The sequence below is a fragment of the Podarcis liolepis genome, assembly GCF_965112155.1.
Source record: "Podarcis liolepis genome assembly, chromosome: 2".
Lineage (NCBI taxonomy): Eukaryota > Metazoa > Chordata > Lepidosauria > Squamata > Lacertidae > Podarcis > Podarcis liolepis.
In genome coordinates, this window is record NC_139555.1 from 125,983,090 (window position 1) to 126,009,984 (window position 26,895).

At 45.0% G+C, this 26,895-nt stretch overlaps 2 protein-coding genes across 2 annotated transcripts; both read right to left on the reverse strand.

The window, feature by feature from the left end:
- Positions 1–699: 699 nt before the first annotated feature.
- Positions 700–13,779, reverse strand: LOC310699309 (vomeronasal type-2 receptor 26-like; the record flags this gene model as incomplete). Its single annotated transcript, XM_083486955.1, has 6 exons — positions 700–1,598; positions 3,150–3,276; positions 5,219–5,449; positions 7,667–8,449; positions 9,317–9,608; positions 13,772–13,779. 6 exons carry the CDS (start codon positions 13,777–13,779, stop codon positions 700–702), a joined length of 2,340 nt encoding a protein of 779 aa, XP_083343081.1.
- Positions 13,780–15,217: 1,438 nt separating this feature from the next.
- On the reverse strand, positions 15,218–22,880 carry LOC310701197 (vomeronasal type-2 receptor 26-like). The gene is made up of 5 exons (XM_083491690.1): positions 22,440–22,880; positions 21,365–22,177; positions 19,590–19,817; positions 16,668–16,794; positions 15,218–16,132 (listed from the first exon to the last, which is right to left on the reverse strand). The coding sequence occupies exons 1-5, from the start codon at positions 22,719–22,721 to the stop codon at positions 15,234–15,236; spliced, it is 2,349 nt and encodes a 782-aa protein (XP_083347816.1). The 5' UTR covers positions 22,722–22,880; the 3' UTR covers positions 15,218–15,233.
- Between the last annotated feature and the right edge of the window lie 4,015 nt (positions 22,881–26,895).

Here is a 26,895-nt window from a genome sequence, read left to right on the forward strand (position 1 = left end):
TATAAAAGTCTCGCAGTCGTGTTCATATATTGTAACAAAGGAGAAGACATATTGTAGATACTCCCCCAACTGGACAGAGAACTTGGAGAAAGAGATGGGATCTCTTTAGACGCAGCTACTCCCCCTCCCCGACCCTCAGGTCTGCCCTGATGCTGCACCGAATAATCAGGTGGGCACAGCTGGGTACGACCAACTCCTGCCTGTTCACTCATCCAAGCAAGTCTCTGTGCTATAGATATAATCGGCCTCCTCATCCACAATCAAACCATAGAAGCAACAACAAACCCCCTCCCACAAATTAAAATCAGTTAACCTTTAAACAAGATCCCAACCCAAAATTCCGTTCAGCAGCCTCAGCTTTTGTAGTTGGAGTCAGTCAGGACCCCTCCCTCCTCAGGTCAGGTGGGGAAAGGCCTGTAAGGCAGGGAGCAGGTCTTCCAGGACTCAGAGCCATGAGACAGTTGAGGAATAGAAAGGGCAGAGTGTCTAAAGTGAGAAGGCAGTGATGCTGAAAGGTAAAACATCGACTGAGCAAAGTGAATGAGGTGTCATACTGAGAGGAAAATGGCAGTTTTAAACAACTGAACTCCTGAACTCCCTAGAGAAACGCAAAAATTCAGCATCACCTGTTGAAAATGAATAACAATGCTTTTAATACAGACCAAAGGAAAGATGGATAATCTCTCTCACTCTCTCTGTTTAGTTTTTTGCTGTCAGGTACTCCTTTGTGTTGAGTTTGGGCTTCAGTATAATAATGTAGCACTTGGGCATGAAGATACAGCCCAGAAGCCCAGCACTGGAAGCCAAGATAGAGAAGACCTGCACGGCTACCATGTATTTCCCCTTGGTGCTCAGGTAGGTGGGCACAAAGGACACCCAAACACTGCAGAAGACCAGCATGCTGAAGGTGATCAGCTTGGCTTCATTGAAGGCCCCAGGCAGATTCCTGGCTAGGAAAGCCACTGTGAGGCAGATGGCAGCAAGGAAGCCCATGTAGCCGAGAGCAGCGTAAAACATGGCAACAGACCCTTCATTGCATTGCAAGATTATCACTCCAGGTTGGGAGCTCATGTCAGAGTCTGGGAATGGGGGAGAAAGTCCCAGCCAGGTGATGCAGATGACAACTTGGACAGTGGAACAGGAAATGACAATGGAGTTGGTCAGACTCTTGCCCAGCCATTTCCTCAGCCTGTTTCCTGGCTTGGTGGCCAAGAAGGCCAACACCACAGTGATGGTTTTTGCCAACACAGAAGAGACGGCAGATGAGAAGACAATGCTGAAGACCGTTTGTCGGAGAAGACAGGTGACTTTCCTTGGCCGGCCGATGAAGAGGAAAGAGGACAAAAAGCAGAGCAGGAGGGAGAAGAGGAGGATGTAGGAGAGGTCTCTGTTGTTGGCCTTGACTAGGGGAGTTTCATTATATTTCATGAATATTCCCAAAATAAAGCCTGTGATTGAGGATAATAGTAGGGCAAAGGAAGCCAGGAGGATCCCCAAATATTCTTCATAGGACAAGAAGTTGATTGCTTTGGGGACACATTGATCGCGGTTCTTGTTTGGATGCTGTTCTTCTGGACATTTGATGCATTCGTTGGCATCTGCACAGAGTAAAAGAGACTTCAGTATGCTAACATAAGTCATACACCTACAGCAGTCTGGATGCTGTTACAATTGTGCAAAATTATTGGCATATGGGAGAGATCAAGAAAGAGCACTGTGTTCACTGGTAGAGAAGTTTCAATCCATGGATTCATCCCCCCAAAAAAGGAAAAACAAAATAGAAATGCCTTCATAGGAGTTGTGGAAGAGTAATCTAAGATTTACTGCTTGTTATACTTTAAAATAAAATTATATGAAGATGATTTATATATAGTATATATCAAAAGGACAAAAAAGCTGGCCAAAATGTATTAAACTAAGTATGTGTTGGAAGTGCAAAATGTGGCGGACTTGCAAAAAGGCTAAGGGTACTGGGGAAAGATATATGAGATTTTAATAATGTTTCAGCTGATGGGGAGGAGCTGATGATTCCCTATAAACCTGAAGCTTTGTTAAAGGAATTATTCCAAAAAACCTGGTTAACTTATTTATGCACTCAATGATGGGAGCATGAAAAATATTGCATGCCCAAAGGAAGATTGGCTTTTGAAAAAGATGGAGTATTTGGAACTGGCAAGAATGACAGAAAAGATCAGAGACCAAAATGACAAAAAAAAACCCACACCCTTTAAATAATCAGTAAAATGTTTCCAGTCTTAAAGAACTGCTTTAGCAAGATGAAAATGCAAGGAGGACATGAAATATGAGCAACAGTGTGAATTACTATGACATATAGGTTAACAAATACGGATGTACTGAATAGTATAGGTGAAATATCCAGCATTTAAGGGTAAATATGGAAACCATGGAGAAGGAGGATGGGAAGGCAACAGATAAAGTAACTTACATGTGTATCTGAAGAAGTGTGCATGCACACGAAAGCTCATACCAAGAACTAACTTAGTTGGTCTTTAAGGTGCTACTGGAAGGAATTTTTTTATTTTGACTATGGCAGACCAACACGGCTACCTATCTGTAAAAGTAACTTACAGTTTATGTTAAAATAGGTAAAGATTTCTTTTCTGTGGAAAAATTAATAAATAATCTTTTTAAACAAAAAGTTTTCTCTGTGAAATGTTTCCTAGTTGCTTCTATTGAGAGCACACAGGGAATGGCAAAGCAATTTTTGTCAGTTGTGTCGGTGGGGCTTCAAAGGTAAAATTGGAAGCTTAAGCAAGGCAGACGGTCTTCCACCCTTTATCTGAAGGGTGGTGCATGCATATATTGCTGAAGGAGGCGGGAACAGTTTCCATCTAGTGGAAACTGCTTCCTCCGGTTGTTGCTCTTTGATCCTCCGAAAACCAAGCAAAAGGACAGCCTTCCGGCTGGAGGAATGGCAGACTCAAATACCCACTGCTGGTGCTCCTGCAAGCCAAGATAATTAAGCAGTGGTGAGAGGTGATCAGCATATAAATGAGAAACCAGAGAGGCATTCCATTCATGAGGCATTCCGTTCATGGTGTTCCATCACAAACACGATTGTTCAGGCTGGCTCAGATATTTACCCCACCCTCCCATTGATGGCCCTTTCCAATGATGTAATGTCCTACCTTCCTGAGTGGAGATGGTCCCTTCTGAGCAGGGAGCACAGTCATAGCAGCACGGGGGCTTCCCTTCCTGAATCTGCTTGGCACATCCTGGGTGGCAGCTCTCTGTGCATCTTGCATGAGGCGTGGCCTGGAAATGAAGAGAAGGAGCATTGAGGATAAAGCATTAGGAAATGGATTGTTGAGTTTGGGAAGGATCCAGGAAAAGGCATCTTTACTTCCAATTGTGATTCCTTTTTCTTTTTTGTAGAGCAGCATGGCCATGAAAACTCATTAGAGTATCTGCTGCTTTCCTTTAACATGAATGCCTCCTTTTTCTATACATACAGATGATCGAGGCAGCATGAAAGATGCAAAGAACAAGAGCCTAACTTCATGATCTTTGAAGAAGCAATCATAAAACACTCCCACAAAATGCAGCACTCAAACAATCCTGATAAAGCTGCCATCACATCTGCTACTGGTTTATGCAGTTGTGCTTAAATATGAGTGGGGTCCATTAAGCTCAATGGGACTTGGCTCCAGGAAGTGTCTAGGACAGTGTTTCCCAACCACTGTTCCGCGGCACACTAGTGTGCCGCGAGATGTTGCCTGGTGTGCCGCGGGAAAAATTAAAAAATTCGAAAGATTTTTTTTTAAGTCAAATTTTCGATTGGGGCGCCGTCAGTAGATGGCCCCTGGGGTTCCCTCCCTCCCTCCCGCTCTGCGCCTCCCTCCTCCTCCTCCTCCTCCGGGGAGGCCCTTCCTGGCTCTCGGCCAAGGCTTGGCGGCTGCCACTCACTCACTCGCTCGCCCACCCGTCCCTCCATCCCTGCACCCGGCCTCTCCCCCTCCGTCCCCGGCGCGGGGGCTGCCAGGATCCATAGTCCCCTCGCCCTTGGGCTCTGCGCCCGCGCGGGGTGCGCAAACTACATTTCCCAGCGTGGCCTGGCGGGCCGGGCGTTTTGTTTGAAGCGCTCTTCTCCCAGCCATGGAATGAGCGCAGCGGCGGCGGCCGGGCGGGCAGGGGCTCTTCCGCGCAGACCCCACACAGCCTGCCTGCGCCCCCGCGGAGATCGGGCGGCAGGATGGAGCCCGGGGATCCCCGCGGAGGCGGAGCAGCGGAGGCGGAGGCTGCCCCCCAGGTAGGGCTGCGTCGGGGGTTTTTTATTTTTGCAATGCTGCATCCGCGCCCGAGGGGACGCATCGGACCGCGGGGAGACCCCTTGGCGGGCGTGCAAGGCAATGCATGCGTGCAGACGTTGCATGGAGTGCAGTGCAATGCAATGGCAACACGGCGCCCTGCATGCATGCATGCAACTTCCACCGGCGCTCCGGACTTGGCAGGTGAGGGGGGTCCCCAGTGGGCGGCAGAGAGAGCCGGGAGGGCGAAGGGGAGCCGGGGGGGAGCAGCGCTGCTCCCCGAGCCGAGCCCGGGGGGAAACTTCGGCGTCGTTGCGCCGGGTGTTGGAAGCGGAGGCTGGCGGGGGCCCCTCACCTGCAAAACCTGGTCGCCTCTCATATATTTCGTGCATTGCATTCATCGCCCGCTTTCTCCTCCAAGGAGCTCCCGGGGGCGCGCGTGGTTCTCCCCGTGTTATCCTCGCAACAACAGCCCTGCGAGGTGGGTCAGGCGAGTGGCCCAAGGGAGCACCCAGGGATTGTCCTGGCCAGGTGGGGTGATTTGAACCCTGCTCTCTGCCCGGTCTTCGTTCTCATTTAGCCCCCACATGTGCATGACTGTGCATGACTGAGGTTTTCCCCCCTCGTCTTGGCTATGGTGTGAGTCTGTGCTGTTAATTAATGGGGTTCTGCCTTCGGAGAAGATGAGCCAGCCCTCAAGGAGGTGATTATGTAATTTGCTAGCAATTCATGTCCCTCCCAGCGTGACGCTGCGCGCTGACGTCACGGGGCTGTAATGGTGGTGTGCCTCGAGATTTTTTTCATGAAACAAGTGTGCCTTTGCCCAAAAAAGGTTGGGAAACACTGGTCTAGGATTGCAATGAAAGCCTCATATGTACTGTTCAACTAGCTATTAGAGTGTAGCAGAAATCACATACTGTATATTTAAAGGTTAAATAAATTTATCCTACCTTCTTAAACACCGTGGGCCATACAGTTCCTTCCGAGTTAATGGTGAACTTTATATTTGAGGACTTCTGTCTCTCTATGCTCCCAATCTTCACACTAGCATGCGAATTATTTGGAAACAGCACCCAATTCACAATATCAAAGTCAATGGCCAGTGCCCCATTCTCATCCAAATACTGTCCATCAGCTGAAGTATCAGAAGACAGATTGACTCCTTTCAAGAATGAATGAAGCTAGAACAGAGGAAACTCCAGCTCTGAGATAATGTGAAACCACTTTGGATAATTCATCCTTGCTGTGTCTGCACCCTGATCTCTTTTGAATAAGGGCCAATACATCTTTCATCTGGGCTCCTAGGGACTATGATGCACGCTAAAGTCCCCTCATTTGGCTTCAACATTTAGTCAAAGACCAAAGTCAGTATTATTGCATATATTGGAAAAGACAGGTAATGGTTTTGGGAAATTTAGTGAAAAAAATTGTCAATATGGATTTATTAAAGGTGGAACACAATGTTGTTCAAGGGATGGATTCCAATTTCTACTACAGGGTCTCTTTTTCTAAAGGAAACTATGAAAATGTCGATCCAGTTGCATTAGGGCTCTGGTAGTCATAGATTATACGGAAGTTTGGAGGTAGAAAAAAATTGGTTGGATATTCCTTCCATTTATCATAGGGCTCCCTCAGAGCAAAGCAATTTTGGAGCTCTGTGGATGAATTTGTAACACAAAAGTTTGTAAATGTATTGATGTCTAATGATAATCCAGAATGGTAGTGTTTGAATCTCTGAATTTAATTCCCTCATGTTTTCTGAGTTAGGTCTAGTTTTAGACTGCTTATTAAATTTTGTAAAACAACCAGCCCCATCTTCATTTTACATCCAGATTCTCCTGAGTGGAGATATGAGAGCCATCTTCCAGTATCTGAAGGGCTGTCACATGGAAGATGGAGCAAACTTGGTTTCTCCTGCTCAGGAGGGTAGGACTCGAACCCATGGCTTCAAGTTACAAGAAAGGGGATTCTGGCCAAAGTAAAAACTTTCTGATGGTAAGAGCTATTTGATAATGGAATGGACTCTGTCAGAAAGTGGTGGAATCTCCTTCCTTGGATATTTTAAGGCAGCGGTTGGATGGCCATCTGTCATGGACGCTTTAGTTGGGATCCCTGCATTGAAGAAGGTTGGACTAGATGATGTCTGGGGTCCCTTCCAATTCTACAATTCTGTTACTCTATTATTCTACGTTTTTGACCTTTCAAAACTGCATTTGGTGATTTTTTTGAATTCCCAAGAAATGTAGTGTACAAAGCTGCTAATAATTATTATTATTCATATTATTTATTTTTAAAAAATTACTGTATTTTTTCATCTATAAGACTAGGGTTTTTTTTTACCAAAAAATTAGGTTTCAAAGTGGGGCTCGTCTTAAACACGGGTAGTGCTGAGGGGTGTTTTCTTAATTTGGAGTCCCCTCAAATAGTGGGCGTCTTATACATGGGGGCATCTTATAGATGGAAAAATACAGGAGTTGCTTTATCTTGCCCAGGGTACCCAAAGTGACTTACCAACAAACCAACAAACCCCCAATCTCTGTTAAGGCTTTATAAATGGAAACCAACACTTTGAATTGGGCCCAGAAACCAATTGGCAGCCAGTGTGGTTGGACCATTGCTCCAACCATCTAGCCCTGGTGAGTAACCTGTCTGCTGACTCTGACACCAGCTGAAGTTTCTGCACTGTCTTCAGAGGCAGCCCTGTGTGTAACACATGGTTGTGATCTAAGTAATCTAAAATAGGTAGATAACTGCAGACTCAGACCAATGGTCCAAACAGCTCTACGGTGCTCTCTATGTTGTGACGCCTGCCAATTTGTGGCTGGTACTTTTGTATGCCGGAATGTCACACTGGTTTTGTGGCTCTGAGGCATGAGAGGGCCATTTCTGTTGTTTGCTCCCCATCGTTCCAGTTTCTCCTTGCCTTATGAGTCTCTGGGAGGCAGGACTCTGGTAGGTTTCTGCCAGCAGGTGAAAACAATGTTATTGGATTATTTAAACATATGATCTGTTCATTGCATTTCAATGTGTTCCTGGAAACTGCCCTCAGGTATGATGAAGAGTGGCTTATACATTTGCAGAAATGTGTAGAAAGAAATGAATAAAATACACTGCCACAATGCTTGATTCTGACTGCGGGATAATGGGCAGAAAGGCATAATGGACTTGGTAGAACATCTGCTTTGAATGCAAAAGGCCACAGATTGAATCTCCAGTTGGGCTGGGAAATATTCCCTTTCAGAAACTCTGGAGAACCACAGGCAGGCAGTCAACGTGGAAAATACTAAGCTAGATAGATCAATGCTCTGCTTTGATGTAAGGCAGATTCCTATGTTCCTATCAGGATCATTCCAGAGCTGTGTTAATAAATCACAATCTTCAAAAGCGAGAGGCCATACCTGCCATGGCTGCAGACTTTGACGTTCCATCTCGTCTCCTCCACCCACCATCAACCTCTGCTTTGATCTGGATGAATAGGCTGCATTCAAGGCCTGAGCCACGACTTGGACAATGTAGTAAGTGATATAACTGTCTTGGGAGTGGATCCCATCAATCATCTCCTGCCTTGGCATCTTCAGATGCTCCTTCTCCCTACATTTTTCCCAACTCCTCACAGACAAGGGTTGCTCTGAATATGAACATGTAAATGCTTTCTGCCAAGAAGCAGTAGGTATTGGTTCATAGTGGCCAATTCTCCTGCTTTTTTTGGTCTTTATTACAAAGGACAAAGAACCATGGGCATGCCGGAAGGCTTCCGTCTCATATGACATGATTGTGTCCTGAAGACCTGTGGTGATCCAGACTTTCCCCCCGGTTTGTGTCCTTTCAAAGAAAGATTGTACCTCTACGATGACAAAAAATCCATACTGAGATTCTGCATAGTAAACAAATACATTGACTTGTCTCCACAAGGGAGATGGTTCATGAGGAAACCACAAGGAAGTTTTCCGTTGTACTCTTTCGGTGAAGGCAACACAAATTTCCCTATTGCTCATTTTAGGCGTCAAAGTGCTCAGGAACTTTTCTCCATTGCCGTTGTCTGAAGCAAAGAGGCCCACCCATGTCCATCTGAAGTGCAGGAGGAGTTGGACCACCCCATCGTACAGAGCTTCTTCATTTGGGGCCATCCGGTTGACAAAAGGGGACTGTTTTTTATCATGAAGAACAAAGCCAGAACTGAGCTGGAGAGATAAGGGAAAGAGATGGGTACTTTGCTTTTCTGAACAAAGATTAGATGACAACCTCAACCGTATTTGAAATAAAGTGTTTTTATTTTATTTTAGCAATGTATAGACAACTTAACTGCAGTAGTCACTAAGACATAAGGGAGAGAGAGACTGATGCTTTGCTTTTCAGGACAAAGATTGGATACTTCTATGTGAAAGAAGATGACAAATTTAATTATCATCATCTAACTTATTTGAAATGAAACATTTTATTTCTCTTTAAGCTATGTACATACCACTTAACTGCAATAGTTTGTAAGCAGTTAAGAAAGAGTCAATGGGGGGGGGACGGACCAAGGATCCAGTTCTCATTCTGGCCAATCAGATGCATGTGGGAAACACCAAGCAGTAGCTGAAAACAATAGCACTCTCTGCTCTTGTGTTTTCCAGAAACTGTGGTGACAGGAGCATGGTCATCATGGCCAGTAGCCAATGATAGCCTTCTCCTCCTCCATGAATTTGCCCAATCCCCTTTTAAAGTCGTCCAAGTTAGTGTCCATTGCTGCTACCTGTGGACAACAAGCTCCATCGTTTAATTATGAGTATATATGTAAAATTGGGATTTCTTTCTTGCCCCCCATCTGCAACACTTCATACTCATTTACACTTGCCATTTTGACCCCCTTTCTCTGAGTTTGGAGCATTTTCCACAATTTATTTATTAAAACATTTCTATATGCTTTCTCCTTCATGAAAAGCAGTGTTTCAAAGTGGTGTACATTATAAAGTAAGGAATAAAACCAGTTACATTATCCTTAGCATTACTTTTTTTTTCATGGGGAGGAAGATGTCAGGTATGCCTCACGTGAAGCCCATTCTTACCTGTGGGATTTTGTAGATGCCCAACATGCCTGCAATGTGCATGGAGATGTCGGATTCACCCCGTTCAAGAACAGCTAGCAGTTTTCTCCGCCTTCCACAGCTGTAGTTTGGGATATTGATTCTCCCACCAGCAAGCAGATCTGTCAGGGCATCTGAAGTCATTCTTCCATCAAAATTGGTCTCGTAGATGCTGTAGCCCAGGGTGATGTTGGCTAAGAGCCTGGGGTTTTTATTGACATCGTGAATGGCAAGCAAGAAGGTAAGAATTTGCAATCCCCTGCTATCTGTCTCACTGCATAAATAATGGTGTCACATTGTCACGTCCATTCAGTGAAATTGATAGTCACATTATTATTATTTTTATCAATCAAAGCAAATGAGAAAGGAGCCCAGCAAGTAGGGCACAGTGGGGCAGTGTCCGCACTATCCTTGCAAGAGAGGAGAATGGAGAAAAACACAAATCTGGCCCTATGTGGTGACCTACTTGGTTGTCCTACCAGGTCTGGTGGTTGTGTGCCCTGTGACCTCACAGTTCCCTAGGGTGATGAATAACCAGTCAAGACAGCAGCATATAGTTTTTGGGTTCAGCTCGGCCACAATTTTATTGGTTACAGATGTGAATGGTTTGGCATCAGTATTGAGTGAAGTCAATTATTCCAGCCGAGCACATCTGCAGGGAGTGCATCTGGGGGTAAACCACATCTTGGGGGTGGGGGCTACATCAAATAGAGGCATTGCTATTCTTCTAGAAAAAGAGGTGCCAGAACACCTCCCTTGTTTTCTTATAATGGCAAAGGCACCCACCTGAGAGATGCCAGAACTGAGTTCCAGTGACTTCTGGCTGCAAAAAAAGCCCTGAATAGGAGTATCCACCCCCAGGGGTCCCCCTTGAAAGAGTGCTATGACCTAGACGCTGCCTGGGTGTCGGACAGAAGCCACTCCTTTTGGATCCCTTCAAAGGGAAACCCTTAACCAAGGAGGGGCAAACAGGGGCTACAACCTCCCCTCCAGAGCCACAGGCAGCATTGCACTTGCCTAAGCATAGAAGGCTGTATATTGTACGACAAGGCTGTATATTGTCTCCCTGCTTATTTAACTTATATGCAGAATTCATCACGCGAAAGGCTGGGCTGGATGAATCCCAAGCCAGAATTAAGATTGCCAGAAGAAATATCAACAACCTCAGATATGCAGATGACACAACCTTGATGGCAGAAAGTGAGGAGGAATTAAAGAACCTTTTAATGAGGGTGAAAGAGGAGAGTGCAAAATATGGTCTGAAGCTCAACATCAAAAAAACGAAGATCATGACCACTGGTTCCATCACCTCCTGGCAAATAGAAGGGGAAGAAATGGAGGCAGTGAGAGATTTTACTTTCTTGGGCTCCATGATCACTGCAGATGGTGACAGCAGCCACGAAATTAAAAGACGCCTGCTTCATGGGAGAAAAGCAATGACAAACCTAGACAGCATCTTAAAAAGCAGAGACATCACCTTGCCAACAAAGGTCCGTATAGTTAAAGCCATGGTTTTCCCAGTAGTGATGTATGGAAGTGAGAGCTGGACCATAAAGAAGGCTGATCGCCGAAGAATGGATGCTTTTGAATTATGATGCTGGAGGAGACCCTTGAGAGCCCCATGGACTGCAAGAAGATCAAACCTATCCATTCTTAAGGAAATCTGCCCTGAGTGTTCACTGGAAGGACAGATCGTGAAGCTGAGGCTCCAATACTTTGGCCACCTCATGAGAAGAGAAGACTCCCTGGAATGTTGGGAAAGATGGAGGGCACAAGGAGAAGGGAACGACAGAGGACAAGATGGTTGGACAGTGTTCTCGAAGCTACCAGCATGAGTTTGACCAAACTGCGGGAAGCAGTGGAAGACAGGAGTGCCTGGCGTGCTCTGGTCCATGGGGTCACGAAGAGTTGGACACGACTGAACAACTAAATAACAACAACAAATAGGGTAAGATAGAATGTCAAGGATAGATAGGTTGGGGAAGTCCACAAACAATTAGATAGGAGAGGATGGATGGATGAAAACAAGTGTATCCAAATGTAACCAAAAAATGCATAAATAAGTAAAACAATAAAGGAATCAGAAACACATCAGTACATTACTCACGCATCAACCCAGATAAACGGGCTCTTGTCAAATGTAAAGGGAAATTGATCTCCAATGAATCTTGAAGATATGACTCCACTAAGGAGATGGCCTCCTGGCCTGTAAAAATTCACAGCATAATTTGTATCCCTGAGCAGGTTCAGTGGGCATTTTGCCTTATGCTCCATCCCACAGGTTACAAGAGGGAGCAACAGGAGCAGTGTTATCATTCTGAATGTGCCTGCTACACTTCCCTTCCAACTGTTTCTCCATAACCAGCTAATCAGAAGAAACCTAAACTCTTGCTGGACAGAGGTTGCTGGGACTTGTCCAGTGAACCAAAGAGGAAGGGCCATAGCTCAGTGGTAGAGCATTTCTTTTCCAGCCATAACGTGCCGGGTTTAACCTCTGCTAACTGCTCCAGGTAGGACTGAGGATGTCCTCTACCTGGAGAGCTTACAGTCAGTAGATAGTACTAAGCTAGAAGGCAGGTTCCTATGTTCTGATTAAGCTACACAAGGACTTATCCCCTAACCCTTTCACCTGACGTATATCTTGACTGCAAGGACTCTGTGGCACACAATATATTTTATATATCTAACTTCTCAGGCACAGTGGAGTAAATAACCTCCTGCTGCTCTTGATTGTGAGGTTTGTGTTATTGTTCCCAAAGGCAGCATTCAAAGCGTATGCAAGAGAGATAATAATAGATCACTGTGGTTCTGATAATTGTAAGGGGAAGAAAGGTCTCCTCTAGAAGCAGGTGCAGAGCAAGAGAAAAACATGTTGACTCAAGAGACTGACAAGGTACAAATCTGGAGAAAGTTGAGTTTGGCTGAACATGATTGACATCAGAAGAGCCCTGAAACTGGATCAGGCAAAGGGACCATAAAGTCCAGCATCCTCTTCTCAAAATGGACAACCAGTTGCCCCAAAGGGAAGAATGTTAAGATAATGCAGGATAGGAAATAATCTGGCATTAGTAACTTAGTGGAAAGTTGCATGAAAACAAGTGAACTATAAGAACAAAATTGAAGCTTTGATTAATATTATGTCAGATTTAAATTTCTAAATATTTGATAATAAAGTTTAAAATTGGTGACATAATATTTGTAAACTACAGAATAAGATTTGAAAGAAGGCGAAGAATTGCTGAATATAACTCCATAAATGGGAACGCAGGAAAGGGAGATGTGAGGAAGTCCAAAAGAAAAGTTATGGAAATTTGGTCTTACTTGTCAGGGGTACAGGGACAGAGGCACAGGGAAGGCAGGAAATGGAGAGCGATGGAGAGGAATCCCAGGACAGCGAGGAAGAGGATGGCAATGACGCAAGGGATTCCATGAGTCTCTCCAGCGAATCAGAGGATTCCCAGAAGGAGGCGCCTGTGGTCAGGGCAAGGGGAGCCCCAGGGGGAAAGTGTCAGGAGCGGGGGGCCAGCAGGGGACCCCAAAGCGGCAGCTGGGAGTCAGGGCCGGCTTCCCCACCAGAGCGCAGCGAGGGGGGGGAGGTTCCAGTGTGTCAGGGGAAACAGCTCCGGCAGCAGAGAAGGAGGAGGGGTCAGAGCAAGCCATTCTCCCGGAAGGGGAGGAGGGCAGTGAGGGGAGTAGCATAACTGTCAAAAGGAAGGTTAGAGGTTGGGCGCGCGTGCCAAGTTCAAATGAGGAGGTGCGCGGAAGAACAGGGAGCCCGGAGGAGGAGCCAGGTCCCAAAGCCCGCAGGAGGGGGGAAGAGCAGTCTGGGGATTCCGCGTCAGGGGAATCCAGGAGGGGCGGAACCCCAGCGGGCAGAAAGACCCTGCGGAAAAGGAAGGAGAGAAAGAGGTGGAGAAGCGTAAGCCTCTTAAACTGGTGTAGGGGAGGGACTGATTCAGAGGGGACTTCAACGGTCTAAGGTTAACAGACGTGGGGGCTGCACGCCTCGGTTGTGGAACTAACTATGAACTGCAATAAACATCCTTGTATATAAGAAGAACTTGGCGTTGGTCTTTTGTGAGCTGAGACCTGAGGCAGCCCTGACATTACTGAAATTTAATTATGTTATTTGTTTTGTGTCTATTTTTCTTTTTGTATGTTGGTGATGGTGTTTTATGTGTTTGGTGATGTATTGTTTAAAACTTTTAATAAATATTATTAAAAACAAAAAACAAAACAAAGGGAAGCCCACAAGGAAGGGGTCAGTGCAGCAGCCCTTTCCCTACAAGTGATGCCCAACAACTGGAACTCAGAGTCTTCCTGCCTCAAACAGTGGAGGGGGGTCATATCCATAAGGACTAGTTTCTGTTACTATCCTTAGCCACCTCCATGACTTGACCTAAACCTCTATTTTTATTTGAAATAAAATTCCCATACCACTTCATTGTAGACAGAGGTTTACAAATTTAAATAGTTAAATAATAAAAAAAAAGTTAAGCTAAAGATGGATAAATGGCTAGCAAAGGGAAAGCTGGGTTTGGCCTATCCTTAAGCATTTTTAGAACAGGAGTCACCAACATGATGCCCTTCAGATTTTGTTTAGGATTTAAATGTATTAACTTGATCCATGTCATAGATCCCCTGCGTAGCCCTATATAATCCAATACAGGCTATAAAAAGCCCATTCTAAACGATCAAAGGCTTTCTCTGCATAAAAAATAATAATATGCCATATAGTTGTTTCACTTTATTGGTAACATGAATGAAATGTAGAACCTTACATATGTTTCAAGAGAGTTTATGTCCCATAATAAATCCAGTTTGATCTGCTATATATTTATGTATTACTATATTTAATCTACTTGCTAGAATTGTGAAACAAAGCCCTGATTCAGCAATGCTGTAAGACAGTACGGCTGGACATTATATTTTTAAATATGTGATCACTATTCTAGCCATTTGCCATGTTTTAGGAAAAACAGTTCTTAGCATAATTTATTTAATGTCACTTTCAAAGATTACTCTAATTCATTCAATAATTTTTCATATTACTTGGCTATGAAACCATCCAGTCTGGGGGTTTCATTGCCTTTTAACACATTAACCATTCTGCAGAGTTTAGGGAGCATTGTAAGAGATTGGAGCTTATCACAAAGAGATTGGGTTAGACATTGTGTTTTTATTATTTTTAGATATAAAAAGGCTTCAATAGCATCTTTTTTGTGACAATCAGATGTATATGATTTCTTATTTTAAAAAATTAATTCATTTGTGATCCCATCAGATCTTGTTATCCTCTTTGGTCTTTAATTGTTGAAAGTATATAAGTGTGTGTTTGTGTAAAAATGTGCTAACAATTTGCCAGCTTTGTTCCCTTTTTCAAATAAACACTGTCTTACAACCTTAGCTTTTTCTATCTTTCTGAGCAAATATTAAGAGATTACTTTCTAAGTAGCTCTGATTTTCTATAATTATTTTAAGAGCAGCTAGTTAAAGGTTTTTAACAAATTCTAGTTTTTCAATTTCAACCTCATCATTCAGTGCTTTCTCCCTTGGTGTGTCCCCCCCAAAAATATGAAGCTTTTGAATTATTTGACCTCTCATTATTGCCATTGAAGTCTCCCATAAAGTATGTTTATCAGCTCTACAAAATTATTAATATTCTCTTAATATAGATGCCAGGTCGTGTGTAACATTTTCATTTTGTAATATAAAATTATCAATATGCCAGCAATTTTTGTTGTGGTTGTCCATGGCTTGTCCTTTCTATAATAATCAGAGCATGGCATGAAAACTCAACATCACCTGCTGAAAAGGACTGACAATACCTTGTTTACAGACAAATGGAAGGACAAATGATTTCACACAGAGACTCTCTCTCTCTCTATATATATTTAGTTTAGTCTTTTGCTGTCAGGTGCTCCTTCTTGTTCAGATCAGGTCTTAGCATAATAATGTAGCACTTGGGCATGAAGATACAGCCCAGAAGCCCAGCACTGGAAGCCAAGATAGAGAAGACCTGCACAGCTACCATATACTTCCCCTTGGTGCTCAGGTAGGTGGGCACAAAGGACACCCAAACACTGCAGAAGACCAGCATGCTGAAGGTGATCAGCTTGGCTTCATTGAAAGCCCCAGGCAGATTCCTGGCTAGGAAAGCCACCATGAAGCAGATGGCAGCCAGGAAGCCCATGTAGCCGAGAGCAATGTAAAACATGGCCACAGACCCTTCGGTGCACTTCAGGATGATCTCTCCAGGCTGGGAGCTCATGTCCGAGTCTGGGAACGGTGGAGAGATCCCCAGCCAGGTGATGCAGATGACAACTTGGACAGTGGAACAGGAAATGACAATGGAGTTGGCCAGACTCTTCCCCAGCCGTTTCCTCAGCCTGTTCCCTGGCTTGGTGGCCAAGAAAGCCAGAACCACAGTGATGGTTTTTGCCAAGACAGAAGAGACAGCAGATGAGAAGACAATGCTGAAGACCATTTGTTGGAGAAGACAGGTTGTTTTCCTTGGCTTACCAATGAAGAGGAAGGAGGACAAAATGGAGAGGAGGATGGAGATGAGGAGGATGTAAGAAAGGTTCCTGTTGTTGGCTTTGACTAGGGGAGTTTCACTGTATTTCATGAATATTCCCAAAATAAAGCCTGTGGCTGAGGATAAGAGTAGGGTAAAGGTAGCCAGGATGATCCCCAAATGCCCTTCATAGGCTAGGAAGGTGATCATCTTGGGAACGCATTGATCATGGTCCTTGTTTGGATGTTCCTCTTCCAGACATTTGGTGCAGTGGCTTGCATCTGAGGAAGAGAAAATTGAAACTGTCCAGAGGTGCATCGGGAGTCTTCATTGCACATCTTTCTCGGCATACTGGGGACACATCTCTTTACCTTGGGCTTTGACAGGTAAAGTATTTTGTGGGAGGTGATTTAAAAACAAGGGCAAAGCAAGAACCCTATTCAGAGACTGAGTGCGGCTGGGGCAACCCAGTTAAATGGGAGACATACAGTGGTACCTCGGTTTAAGAACTTAATTCTTTCTGGAGGTCCGTTCTTAACCTGAAACTGTTCTTAACCTGAATCACCACTTTAGCTAATGGGGCCTCCCGCTGCTGCCGTGCCACTGGAGCACAATTTATGTTCTTATCCTGAAGCAAAGTTCTTAACCCGAGGTAATATTTCTGGGTTAGCAGAGTCTGTAACCTGAAGCGTATGTAACCCAAGGTACCACTGTATAATAAATTAATGGTGGTGATGATGAAATACCTCTCAGTCCCTCCCAGAGTCTGTCTCTGAATGAATCTCTGCCCTCTGACCTTGATAAGGAGTCACCCACCTTTTCGAGTAGAGATTCTCCCTTCTGCACATGGGGAACAAGCATAGCAGCAAACTGGTTTTCCTTCTTCAACTGCCTTAGCATATCCAGGGCGACAGCTTTCAGTACATCTGGAGTGAGGGACAGCCTAAATGGTAACACAAGAAGGTGCAGTGAGGGGAAAGTGTTAGGAGTATACTGTACAGTGGTACCTCTGAATGAGAACAGGATCTGTTCTGGAGCCATGTTCGCATCCTGAACTGAACACAACCTGCGTCTGCGATTCGCTGCTTCCGCACATGCACGTGACGTCATTTTGAGCATCTGCGCATGCATGAGTGGCGAAACCTGGAAGTAACGCATTCCTCACTGAGCTCCACTCAACCCCAAGGCCATTTTCTTTTGATGCATACTATTTTGGTGTGTTTGTTTGCTTGTTTCTACATTTATTATTCCTCTTTTCTATGTCTTAGGGTCTTGCTAGATTCAACGTGCTGCCTTATTGCAGGGCAGATATGTGGGTATACCATATGGGCAGCGAGTCTGATAGAGGTGGAAACCGTCTCTCATATCTTGCTACGATGTTGTTTTTATGAGGCTGTACGCTCGGCCTTTATCATCCCTGTTATACAGAAAATTCCAAGTGGGTCTGAACCTCAATGCTTAAAATCCCTGATAGAGAATAAGGATCCAGAGATCATGCTAAGGGTGGCCAAATTTTGCACGGCTGCCATAAAACTCAGGGAACAAGCTGTGCTACTACAAAGACTAGTGCCTTAGATGCAAACCCTAGATACTATATTTTAGAGACTAAGACCTAAACCACAATTCTAATGGCTGTTATATTCACATTGTTTATTGTTGTATTCGATTGCAAATTCAAACTTAATTCTATTGTGTTTTATGTTTGCTTAGTACGGTATGTGAATCTGGTCTGGGACTGTAATAAACTTCATTTCATTTCATATGTCTTAGGGCTCATCCACACTTCCACTTCTCCTGTGTTTTCTTCTGCTTGTACCATTCCTTCTAGGCATGGGTCTGAGAAGATTTTTCTCTGCCCCACCCCTTTCCTTGAGAAAAAGGTGCTGTTTACCACTGAGAATCAGAGCGAAATCAATCCTCAGAAAACCCAACTGGCGTTTGTTACGATTCAGCAGTAAAGAATGGGTTTCGAAATGGAAAAACAACAACTCCTCTCATACCTGTGCCTAGGAAGCACAGGTCTAGCAGACGTGTGGAGGAGCTCTTATTGTCCTCAAGGTAAAGGACAAAAGGCACAAAATCCAAATCCAGGAATAAGAGCAACTGCAAAACAAAACTTGGGTGATGAACAACTATCTCAATGGGATGCACTTTTGTGGATTGATCCTTATCGTGTATTTATATGGTGGGCTAACATTTCATAGTTCTGTAGGGCGGGGGGTTACATGATGGGTAATTTAACATGGTGGACAGCCAGTGAGAATGGAAACCAAACACTGTTCCTTTTCAAAAGCAATGGCACTGCCTACTCTAAACAAAAAAATTCCTTCCAGTAGCACCTTAAAGACCAACTAAGTTAGTTCTTGGTATGAGCTTTCGTGTGCAAGCACACTTCTTCAGATACACTGAAACAGAAGTTGCCAGATCCTTCTATATAGTGAGAAGGTGGGGAGGGGTATTACTCAGAAGGGTGGTGGGAATGGGTGATTGGCAGATAGCTAAGATGAGCTTGTTGACGACTCTTAACGACTGCAATAGGTCTTACAGGAAAAAGCAAGGGGTGAGAAGGTGAGAAATGGCTTTGTCATGTATAATGAGATAAGAATCCAATGTCTTTGTTCAGGCCAGGTCTCTCCATTGTTTTAAGTTTGGTAATGAGTTGTAATTCAGCAGCTTCTCTTTCCAGTCTATTTCTGAAATTCCTTTGTAGTAAAACAGCTACTTTGAGATCTTGTATAGAATGTCCTGGGAGATTGAAGTGTTCTCCTACTGGTTTCTCTGTCTTGTGATTCTTGATGTCAGATTTGTGTCCGTTTATTCTTTGGCGTAAGGTTTGGCCTGTTTGTCCAATATAGAGAGCTGAAGGACACTGTTGGCATTTGATGGCATACACAATGTTTCGTGTGCTTGCACACGAAAACTCATACCAAGAACTAACTTAGTTGGTCTTCAAGGTGCTACTGGAAGGAATTTTTTTGTTTTGACTATGGCAGACCAACACGGCTACCTATCTGTAACTGCCTACTCTGTTGCTGAAGGAGCTGTCCAGCACCCTGAATAGCAGAGTGGTCAAGGTATCAGAGCTGAGCCAGGCTGGTGAGGGAACCTTCTGAGGTGCTGGGCCAATGGCTAACTGCTGTTGCTGTCAACTCTGAATTTCCACATTCCCAAATGGAATGTGGTTAATCCATGTCCCTTTCATGGATACAAAGCTCACTGTATGAACGGGAGACCCCTTTGTTTTTGTTTTAAAAAATTTTAATACTTTCATTTTGCTTTACCACACATACAGATACATTTGACGAACCAAAATTACAAAAGAAAAATCCTTAATAATAATGATGATGAAAAAAGCTTAAAAAAGCTACAAAAAATATCAAAGCACATGGCATAGAACATAAGCCATTATGGGAAAGAAAAAAGAAAAAGGAAAACAGAAAGGAGGAGGAGGAGAAAAAAAGAGAGAAGAAAAAAAAGAGGAAGCTGAGCCAAAACACAAGAAGGCTCATCTATTGCATGCTTCCATCAAGGTCACAACAGATCATTATTCTTATCAATTCTCTATATCTGCATTCCATAGAAATGGGAGACCCCTTTGATGCTGCTCCCATGTGGCACACTATTCTGTAAGTCTTGCTCCCTGGTAAGTGTTTAAAAGTTTGCAATCAAGTCCCATTTGCAGTCTTCAACAAATTGCTACATCTTAACAGGTGCCACATCAAATAAAGTATCCCCTACCTTTTTAAACCGTTGGGGCCAGGTAATAGCTTTGGGGTTAATCTTGAACTTTATGTCAGCGGATGTCTCTCTCTCTACACTCCCAACTTTCACTCTGGCGCGAGACATGTTGGGAAACATCACCCAGTTCACAATATCATAACTGCCAGGCAGCTCCCCATTCTCGTTCAAATACAGTTCACCCACTGAGGTATTAGAAAACTGGATTGCTCTCAAGAAAGGGTGAAGCTGGAATGACAAGGAAAGCACCAGGATATAGAAAGCATATTAGACCTCTCAGCCCTGCTCCCTTTGAGCTCCCATGAAGTTTGGCAAGTGTAAAACTCAGCTAGTGTATCTGAAGAAGTGTGCATGCACACGAAAGCTCATACCAAGAACTAACTTAGTTGGTCTTTAAGGTGCTACTGGAAGGAATTTTTTTATTTTGACTCAGCTAGTGTATATGCCATAATGAGTATCTGGGCTTTTAGTGTTCTTTGGGGCAAGAATGGTAAATGTGGTCTCAACAGCTGTGTTACTCAATTTTTAGAAAACAATTTAAGAGCAACACACATTTAGCTGAACAAAAGCAGTGCTGACTGCAACAATCAAAGGACGAAACAGAAATTTCCGCCTCCTTACACTCCTTACACTCCATGGTCATATAGACATTGATTTAGAAGCATTTCCAATAATTTAACAATATCTTCCTGGAAAAACATTTTTGCTTCAACAACTTTCCCCCGCATGATGAAAAGCTCTCTGTCTTAGACGGCCTTCTTGTATTATGTTTTATTCTACCCTCAGTTGTTTTGCATTTTTTTTCTAAAACCAACCACCCTGCCGTCTTTTGACAAAGAGCAGTATATAAGCATTTAAACAGAAATAACTCAATATAAAATGAGTACATTTCAACATTGTGTCACCAGGAGGCCTCTGTGCCTGCTGCATCTATGTTCTATGGGACATGGGTGGTGCTGTGGTCTAAACCACTGAGCCTCTTGGGCTTGCCAATTGGAAGGTCGGCGGTTCGAATCCCCGCGACAAGGTGAGCTCCCATTGCTCTGTCCCTGCTCCTGCCAACCTAGCAGTTCGAAAGCATGCCAATGCAAGTAGATAAATAGGTACTGCTGCAGTGGGAATGTAAACAGCATTTCCGTGCGCTCTGGTTTCCGTCATAGTGTTCTGTTGCACCAGAAGCAGTTTAGCCCTGCTGGCCACGTGACCTGGAAAGCTGTCTGTGGACAAACGCCAGCTCCCTTGGCCTGAAAGTGAGATGAGCACTGCAACCCCGTAGTCGCCTTTGACTGGACTTAACTGTCCAGGGATCACCAATTGCATTTGCCTTACAAATGGACATTTCCCTCCCCTCACTCCCGAATGTCGGAAAATGTCCAGTCGTTGCCGACTCTGGGTTTGTGGTGCTCATCTCGCTTTACTGGCCAAGGAAGCCAGCGTACAGCTTCCAGGTCATGTGGCCAGCATGACTAAGCCGCTTCTGGCGAACCAGAGCAGCGCACGGAAATGCCGTTTACCTTCCCGCCTCAGCAGTACCTGTTTATCTACTTGCACTTTGAGGTGCTTTTGAACTGCTAGGTTGGCAGGAGCAGGGACCGAGCAACGGGAGCTCACCGCAACGCAGGGATTCGAACCGCCGACCTTCTGATCCGCAAGTCCTAGTAATAAAGTTAGTGCCCTTCATTTATTCCCACAAGTGCCAATGCTGGAGACACTACTAAGTTAGATTCTACGGTTTGGAAAGTGCATTTCAGTTTGAAAAGAGGGAAAGGAAATACCTGCCATGGCTGCAGCCTTTGATGTCCCAACCTGTCTCCCCCATCCCCCATCAGCATCCATTTTGATCTCGACGAACGTGCAGCATGTAAAGCGTGTGCCACGGCCTGGACATGGAAGTAAGTGCTGTAGCTGTCTTGGGAGAGGGCCCTCTCCAGCTCCTCCCTGGGCAGAGGCTCCAGCTGCTGCTGCTGCTCCTTCTCTGTGCATCTTATCTGACCTTTCACAGACAAGGCGTGCTTTGAATACGAGCAACGATCTGATTCATCCCAAAACTGATAAAGAAGATAGGAATATGGCCCATAGTAGTCATGTGTGGTCCTTTTGGGGGTCTTAATTATAAAGGAGAAAGAACCATGGATGTACTGAAAACCTTTGCCTTGCAATACCATGTTGATGTCCTGAAAACCTGTTGTGATCCAGACCCTTGCTCCAACTTGTTCCCAAATCCTTCTTTGTAGTGTGATGATTGCCACCCATCCCATCCGCGTGTTTTCATAGTAAACAAACACACTGACTTGCCTCCATATGGCAAAGGGTACCCCGGATACGAACCCTTCATAGAGAGTGCCTTCTGTTAGTCGTTTTGTGAAGGCAACACAGATTCCACTCTGGATCATCAGAGATGTCAGGGCATTCATGAACCTCTCTCCATTCTCATTGTCTGGCGCAATGAGGCCAATCCACGTCCATCCAAAATGCAGGAGCAGCTTGACAATCCCCCGGTACTGGGAATCTTCTTTGGGGAGCAACCGGTAGACAAAAGGGAACTGGGATTTGTCATCCAGAGCCTGAGCATTGAAGCCGTAACTGATCTAGTGAGGAAAGGAAGAGATTCGTGCTTTGCTTTGGTCTCAGGATAAGAACCAGACATTTATTAACCTGAAATGATTAGTATTGGTCTGAAACATCAAGGGGTGGGATGCCAGGTGGGCAGAGACTGGGTTTGGGAGCCCTGGATCCAATCTGCAGCATTTTAACTTAGTTTTGGATGTCCTGCCTAGATTTCCCTGGAGAGAAAGTGGAATTTCATGCCTATGAATTTCTATTCTGTCCCTCCCTGCTGCCCCTTCACACCTGTGGTACTTTGTAGATGCTTGACATGATGGAAATGTGTTTGGAAATCACAGAATTGGCCCCTTCAAGAACAGCCAGCAGGTTATCATTCCCTTTTCCACAGGTGTAGTTTGGGATGTTGCTTTTCCCACCTGAAAGCAGGTTTAGCATGGCATCGGACGTTATCATTGCATTGAATAAGCTCTCATAGAGGTTGTAGCCCAGGGTGATGTTGGGTAAGAGCCTGGGGTCCCTGTTGATCTCCTGGATGGTGAACAAGAAGGACAAGATGTGCCAGTACATCCTACCTGAGAAACTGAAATAAATAAATACTTTTTAAAAAATGTGAAACAACTGTTCATCATTCAGCGACTATACAGTTGTTTTGATTCTCCCACATAATGGCCTGTACATCTGCTGTGAGGACTGAGAAAAGTCATATCCTTCTTGCAATATGAAAAACCCACTTGCCACTTAACAATAAAAGTAAGGAAATGAACACGCCATCACAGAAGGGAAAGAAACACACAGCCTAAAGGGACTAAGAAACTGAGGATATCCCTTGTAATTAGGAGCATCTAGAGTAAGGTTACCAGACATCCCCATTTCCCGGGGGCAGTCCCCGGATTTACAAATCAGTCCCCATACAAAATCCATTGAAGTTGAAAAGTGTCCTAGATTCATTGAAAAAAATCTGGTGACCTTAATCTAGATTGCAATTGAGGAAGCACCAAAACCATCAATACAACTTTACTTATGAACAAAGCTTAGTAGGTTGAAGTTGTTGTTTTGTGGTTGGTTGTTGTTCAAAAAACTGAATAGTTACTTCTCAAATTTTGGAGATTTGACACTGGTAATGAGGAGGTCCTATGACTTCCTGGCTTGATTTTTAAAAAATAAATTATTATTCATTTTGGCACTTCCGCCAAAAATGTCTCCCAGAGCAGGTTTAAAATGTCACTGTTACAAGGGCTCATCGCTGAAAAATACACGACACAAAAGCAAAAGGTCTCAGGAGGCAGGATGGAAATCTAGGAGGGATTTTTGCATGAGTTGCTGGGCCAGGAAGAAACCTATGTGTACCCAGAGAGAGAGAGAGAGAGAGAGAGAGAGAGAGAGAGAGAGAGAGAGAAGTTCTGACATCTGTTTGCCTTTAGGAAATTGCATGACTTGGGTGACACCCTCGCTTCAGTGCATAATTTTGCTTGCATTCTTCAACACTGCATCATAGCAGCTAGAACATCTTCCCAGGGCTGACAAAGGGAACTAGAAAATAGGACAGGCATCTTGGGAACCTGTGCCCCCACTGCAATTGTTGCTGGTCTCCCATAAGCCCCCAGCCAGCATGGCCAATGGCCCAGGATGACAGCCCAGCAACATTTGGGTGGTCCTCAGCCTTGATCCAGGGACAATTTCTGTTGTAAATTGGAGACGCATAACTTCCATCAGCATATAATGACTTACCGGTCAAAGCTGGTTACTGGGAGCCGAGAAAAGTCGTATAAGTTTTGCTTAAAAGGATATTGTGGAGATATGATCCCGCTAATGAGGAAATCTCCAGGCCGGTAGTAACTCCAAGCTTCTTCTTCTATGCTCAGATTCAAGGGGCATTTTGCCTTCAGGTTCCCACACACTCCGTGGGGTATCAATAGCAGAACCAGCAGAACCAGCAGAACCAGCAAGGGTACCATTCTGGCTCTGCCCCCTGCACCTGTCTCTCCTCCGGTGCCAGCTAATCAGAAGATGGCGAGAACTCTTGCAAGGCCAAACCCACAGCGGCTTCACCCCTACAGGGGCATCCAGCTTCAAGCAGACACATCCGTCCCTTTCACCTGCTCTGTGTCTCCTCAGTTTGTGTCTCACACAGGAGAGACGTTGTGCACCAACTCCCCACCCTCCCCCTGGAAGAACGCAACGGATAACCTCACGATGGCCTTTAATTCCAATGTCTAGGCGATCTCCAGAAATCTCTCTCGAGCTTTGGCAAGAATAAATCACTATGATTTTGATGTAATTATAATTAGGAGGGAAGCTCATCTCCACAACATCCTGAAATCATTGTGGCAGGTGCAGCACTGGAGGAAAATATGTTTGTGAGGGATTACAGATGCGGCTCCAAATTTGGCATGGGTTGTGTGTGAGAGAGTGTTTTGCCCAAACTTTGGTGACAAGAGCATTAGAAAAGCAGTGCACCTGGGTCAGTCCAAACAGCCAGTGGAGGGTTGTCCATATGAGCAAGGGGGGCACTGCCCAACCAACCTGTCTGCCTCCACCCTGTTTCCTGCCTCCTTTCTTACAAACAGCCCAGGTGATGGTCCTCGCTATCAGCTCCCACCTCCTCCTTAGTCTCCGTGTTGCCCTTGCAGAACTCAGCAAGGGAGGATGGCGAGAACAAAACCAGAATCGGTTGGTTCTGTCTGTTCCTGGCTCTGGTTCCAGTTATCTGCTGTGGTGCCATCTACTGTTGGGCTCCCTGCCTTCTGCCCTACCAGCCACAATGGAGTCAGAGTAGGACCTTGGAGGGAGGGTGAGATGGGAAAGGGATTCTTCTCTTTCCTTCACACGCTGGACCACCTCCCCTTGAGTTGGCTAGGAAGCATGCTGTGTGGTAGAGGAAGGCAGAGACATGTCACGTGGTGAATGGTACACCTGCCTGGTACACCAAAGCCACGTTTCTTGGGGAAGTTGGGAAGGTAGTGCCAAAGTAGCCATTTTGCCCTGTGTGGAAGGGTCAAAGCACAGTACCTACTTTTGCATGTGGAAGGTCCCAGGCTCTGTCCCTAGCATCTGGGAGAGAGCCTAGTCTGAAATCCTGGGTGGCTGCTGCCATTCAGGAAAGACAATGCTAGGCTTGATGGGCCAATGGCCTGACTTAATATAAGGCAGTTTTATACATGATGGTGCTGCTGTTCTGGGCTTTGTAGAAAAATTGAGGTCTAAAAAGGTGCATTAATCCAAAATTTGTGTTGTGCAGTGGTTAACGTGTTACGCTAGGGCTTGGGAGAAGAGGACTTAAATCTCCATACTGGGGATTTAAGGGCCAGACACTGTACCTCAGCCTAACATACCTCACAGGGATGTTCTTGTTGTGAGGAACAAGTGGGAGGAGGGGAACCATATAGGTCACCCTGAGTCCCTTAGAGGAAAGGGAATATAGGTGCAGCCAGGAGAGATCCCAGCCACAACTGGCAACTGAAGGAGCTGAACTGCTCAGGACCGCTACTTTAAATGGCTCAGGACCACAATGCCTAAAGGACCACCTCTCTCCATATGAACCTACCTGGACCCAGAGATCATCCTCTGAGGCCCTTCTCCGTGTGCCTCCTCCTCGAGAGCTCTGGAGGGTGACAACACAAGAACAGGCCTTCTCTGCAGTGGCTCCCTGTTTGTCGGATGCTCTCCCCAGGGAGGTTAGCCTGGTGCTTTCATTATACACCTTTAGGCACCAGACAAAAAACATTCTTTGGCTGACTGACATCTGATGCCCTTTTAAATGTGTTGTGGGAGAGGGGTTTGCTGGTTTGCTGTGGTTGTTATTTCTACTATGTGTTCTGCCGTTTTTATACTGTAATGTTATGTTGTGAACCCCCCTGGGCCACGGAAGAATCCAGAGCCCAGAAGGAATCATGGAGAGAAACAGGTTGGCTGTGACTGGAGCATTCAACACCCCGATTCATGGGGGTCCAGAGAGTTTTGGGACTGGAGGCATATATTTAGGAATGACAGAAACTGTTGCGGGCAGCGCAAGATACACATTTCACTGGTGGTGCTCAGAACACTCCCTCCCACAAAAGACTACACATGCAACACATATTTACATTCAAAACACAAAGAATGAATTCCCACGATTTAGGGAGGTAAAGAAAAAGACACTTAAAATGTGTATGCAGTCACACACACTACAAATGAGACACAGGCAACACCCTTCCAAAATGGGCAAAATCCCCCAGCCACACAACCCACCCAAACTATCCCCCCCCCCCACTGTGGGCTGGGCAGGGGTACTTGGCAGCAACTACAGGTGTGTGAGAGGCAGGAGATGTCCCTGGGTTGAAAGCACCACAAGCCCTTCACCTGGTTCGCCTCTCAGTGTTTCAGCTGGGCCTGACTCTGGGGTGCATGAGCTACTATTGCATTGCACACACCACAGATTGTTGTGGGGCCTGAGGAGGCTGCGAAGGTTGCCTTTGGCTGCTGCCTGCCTGTGGCGTCACAAAAGAAAAGGCAAGTGAGTGGATAGAGAGGTGGGCTGGTGAGGGCAGAGTTTTGAGAAATTGAAGGATAAAGTGCGGGATTGGTTACACTATGGTCAGATTAGGGAGGTTTTTAATAAGGACAAAAAAAACAGTCTTCCAGGTGGAAAAATCGAAACTAGAAACAGAACTGTTAGAACCAAAAACTAAGGTACTTTCAAGAATGTATAACTGGCTGTTAAAATGGAACACTCAGGATGAAACGGTTAAATCAGCCATGATAA

Coding starts and splice junctions, on each gene's coding strand:
- LOC310701197 (XM_083491690.1), bottom strand. CDS start 22,721: ATGTACTGGCACATCTTGTCCTTCTTGTTCACCATCCAGGAGATCAAC. Junction 19,818..21,364: donor AAAGGCTGCAGCCATGGCAG/GTATTTCCTTTC, acceptor TTGTCATTCCAG/CTTCACCCTTTCTTGAGAGC. Junction 16,795..19,589: donor GGCCCCAACGGTTTAAAAAG/GTAGGGGATACT, acceptor GTTACCATTTAG/GCTGTCCCTCACTCCAGATG.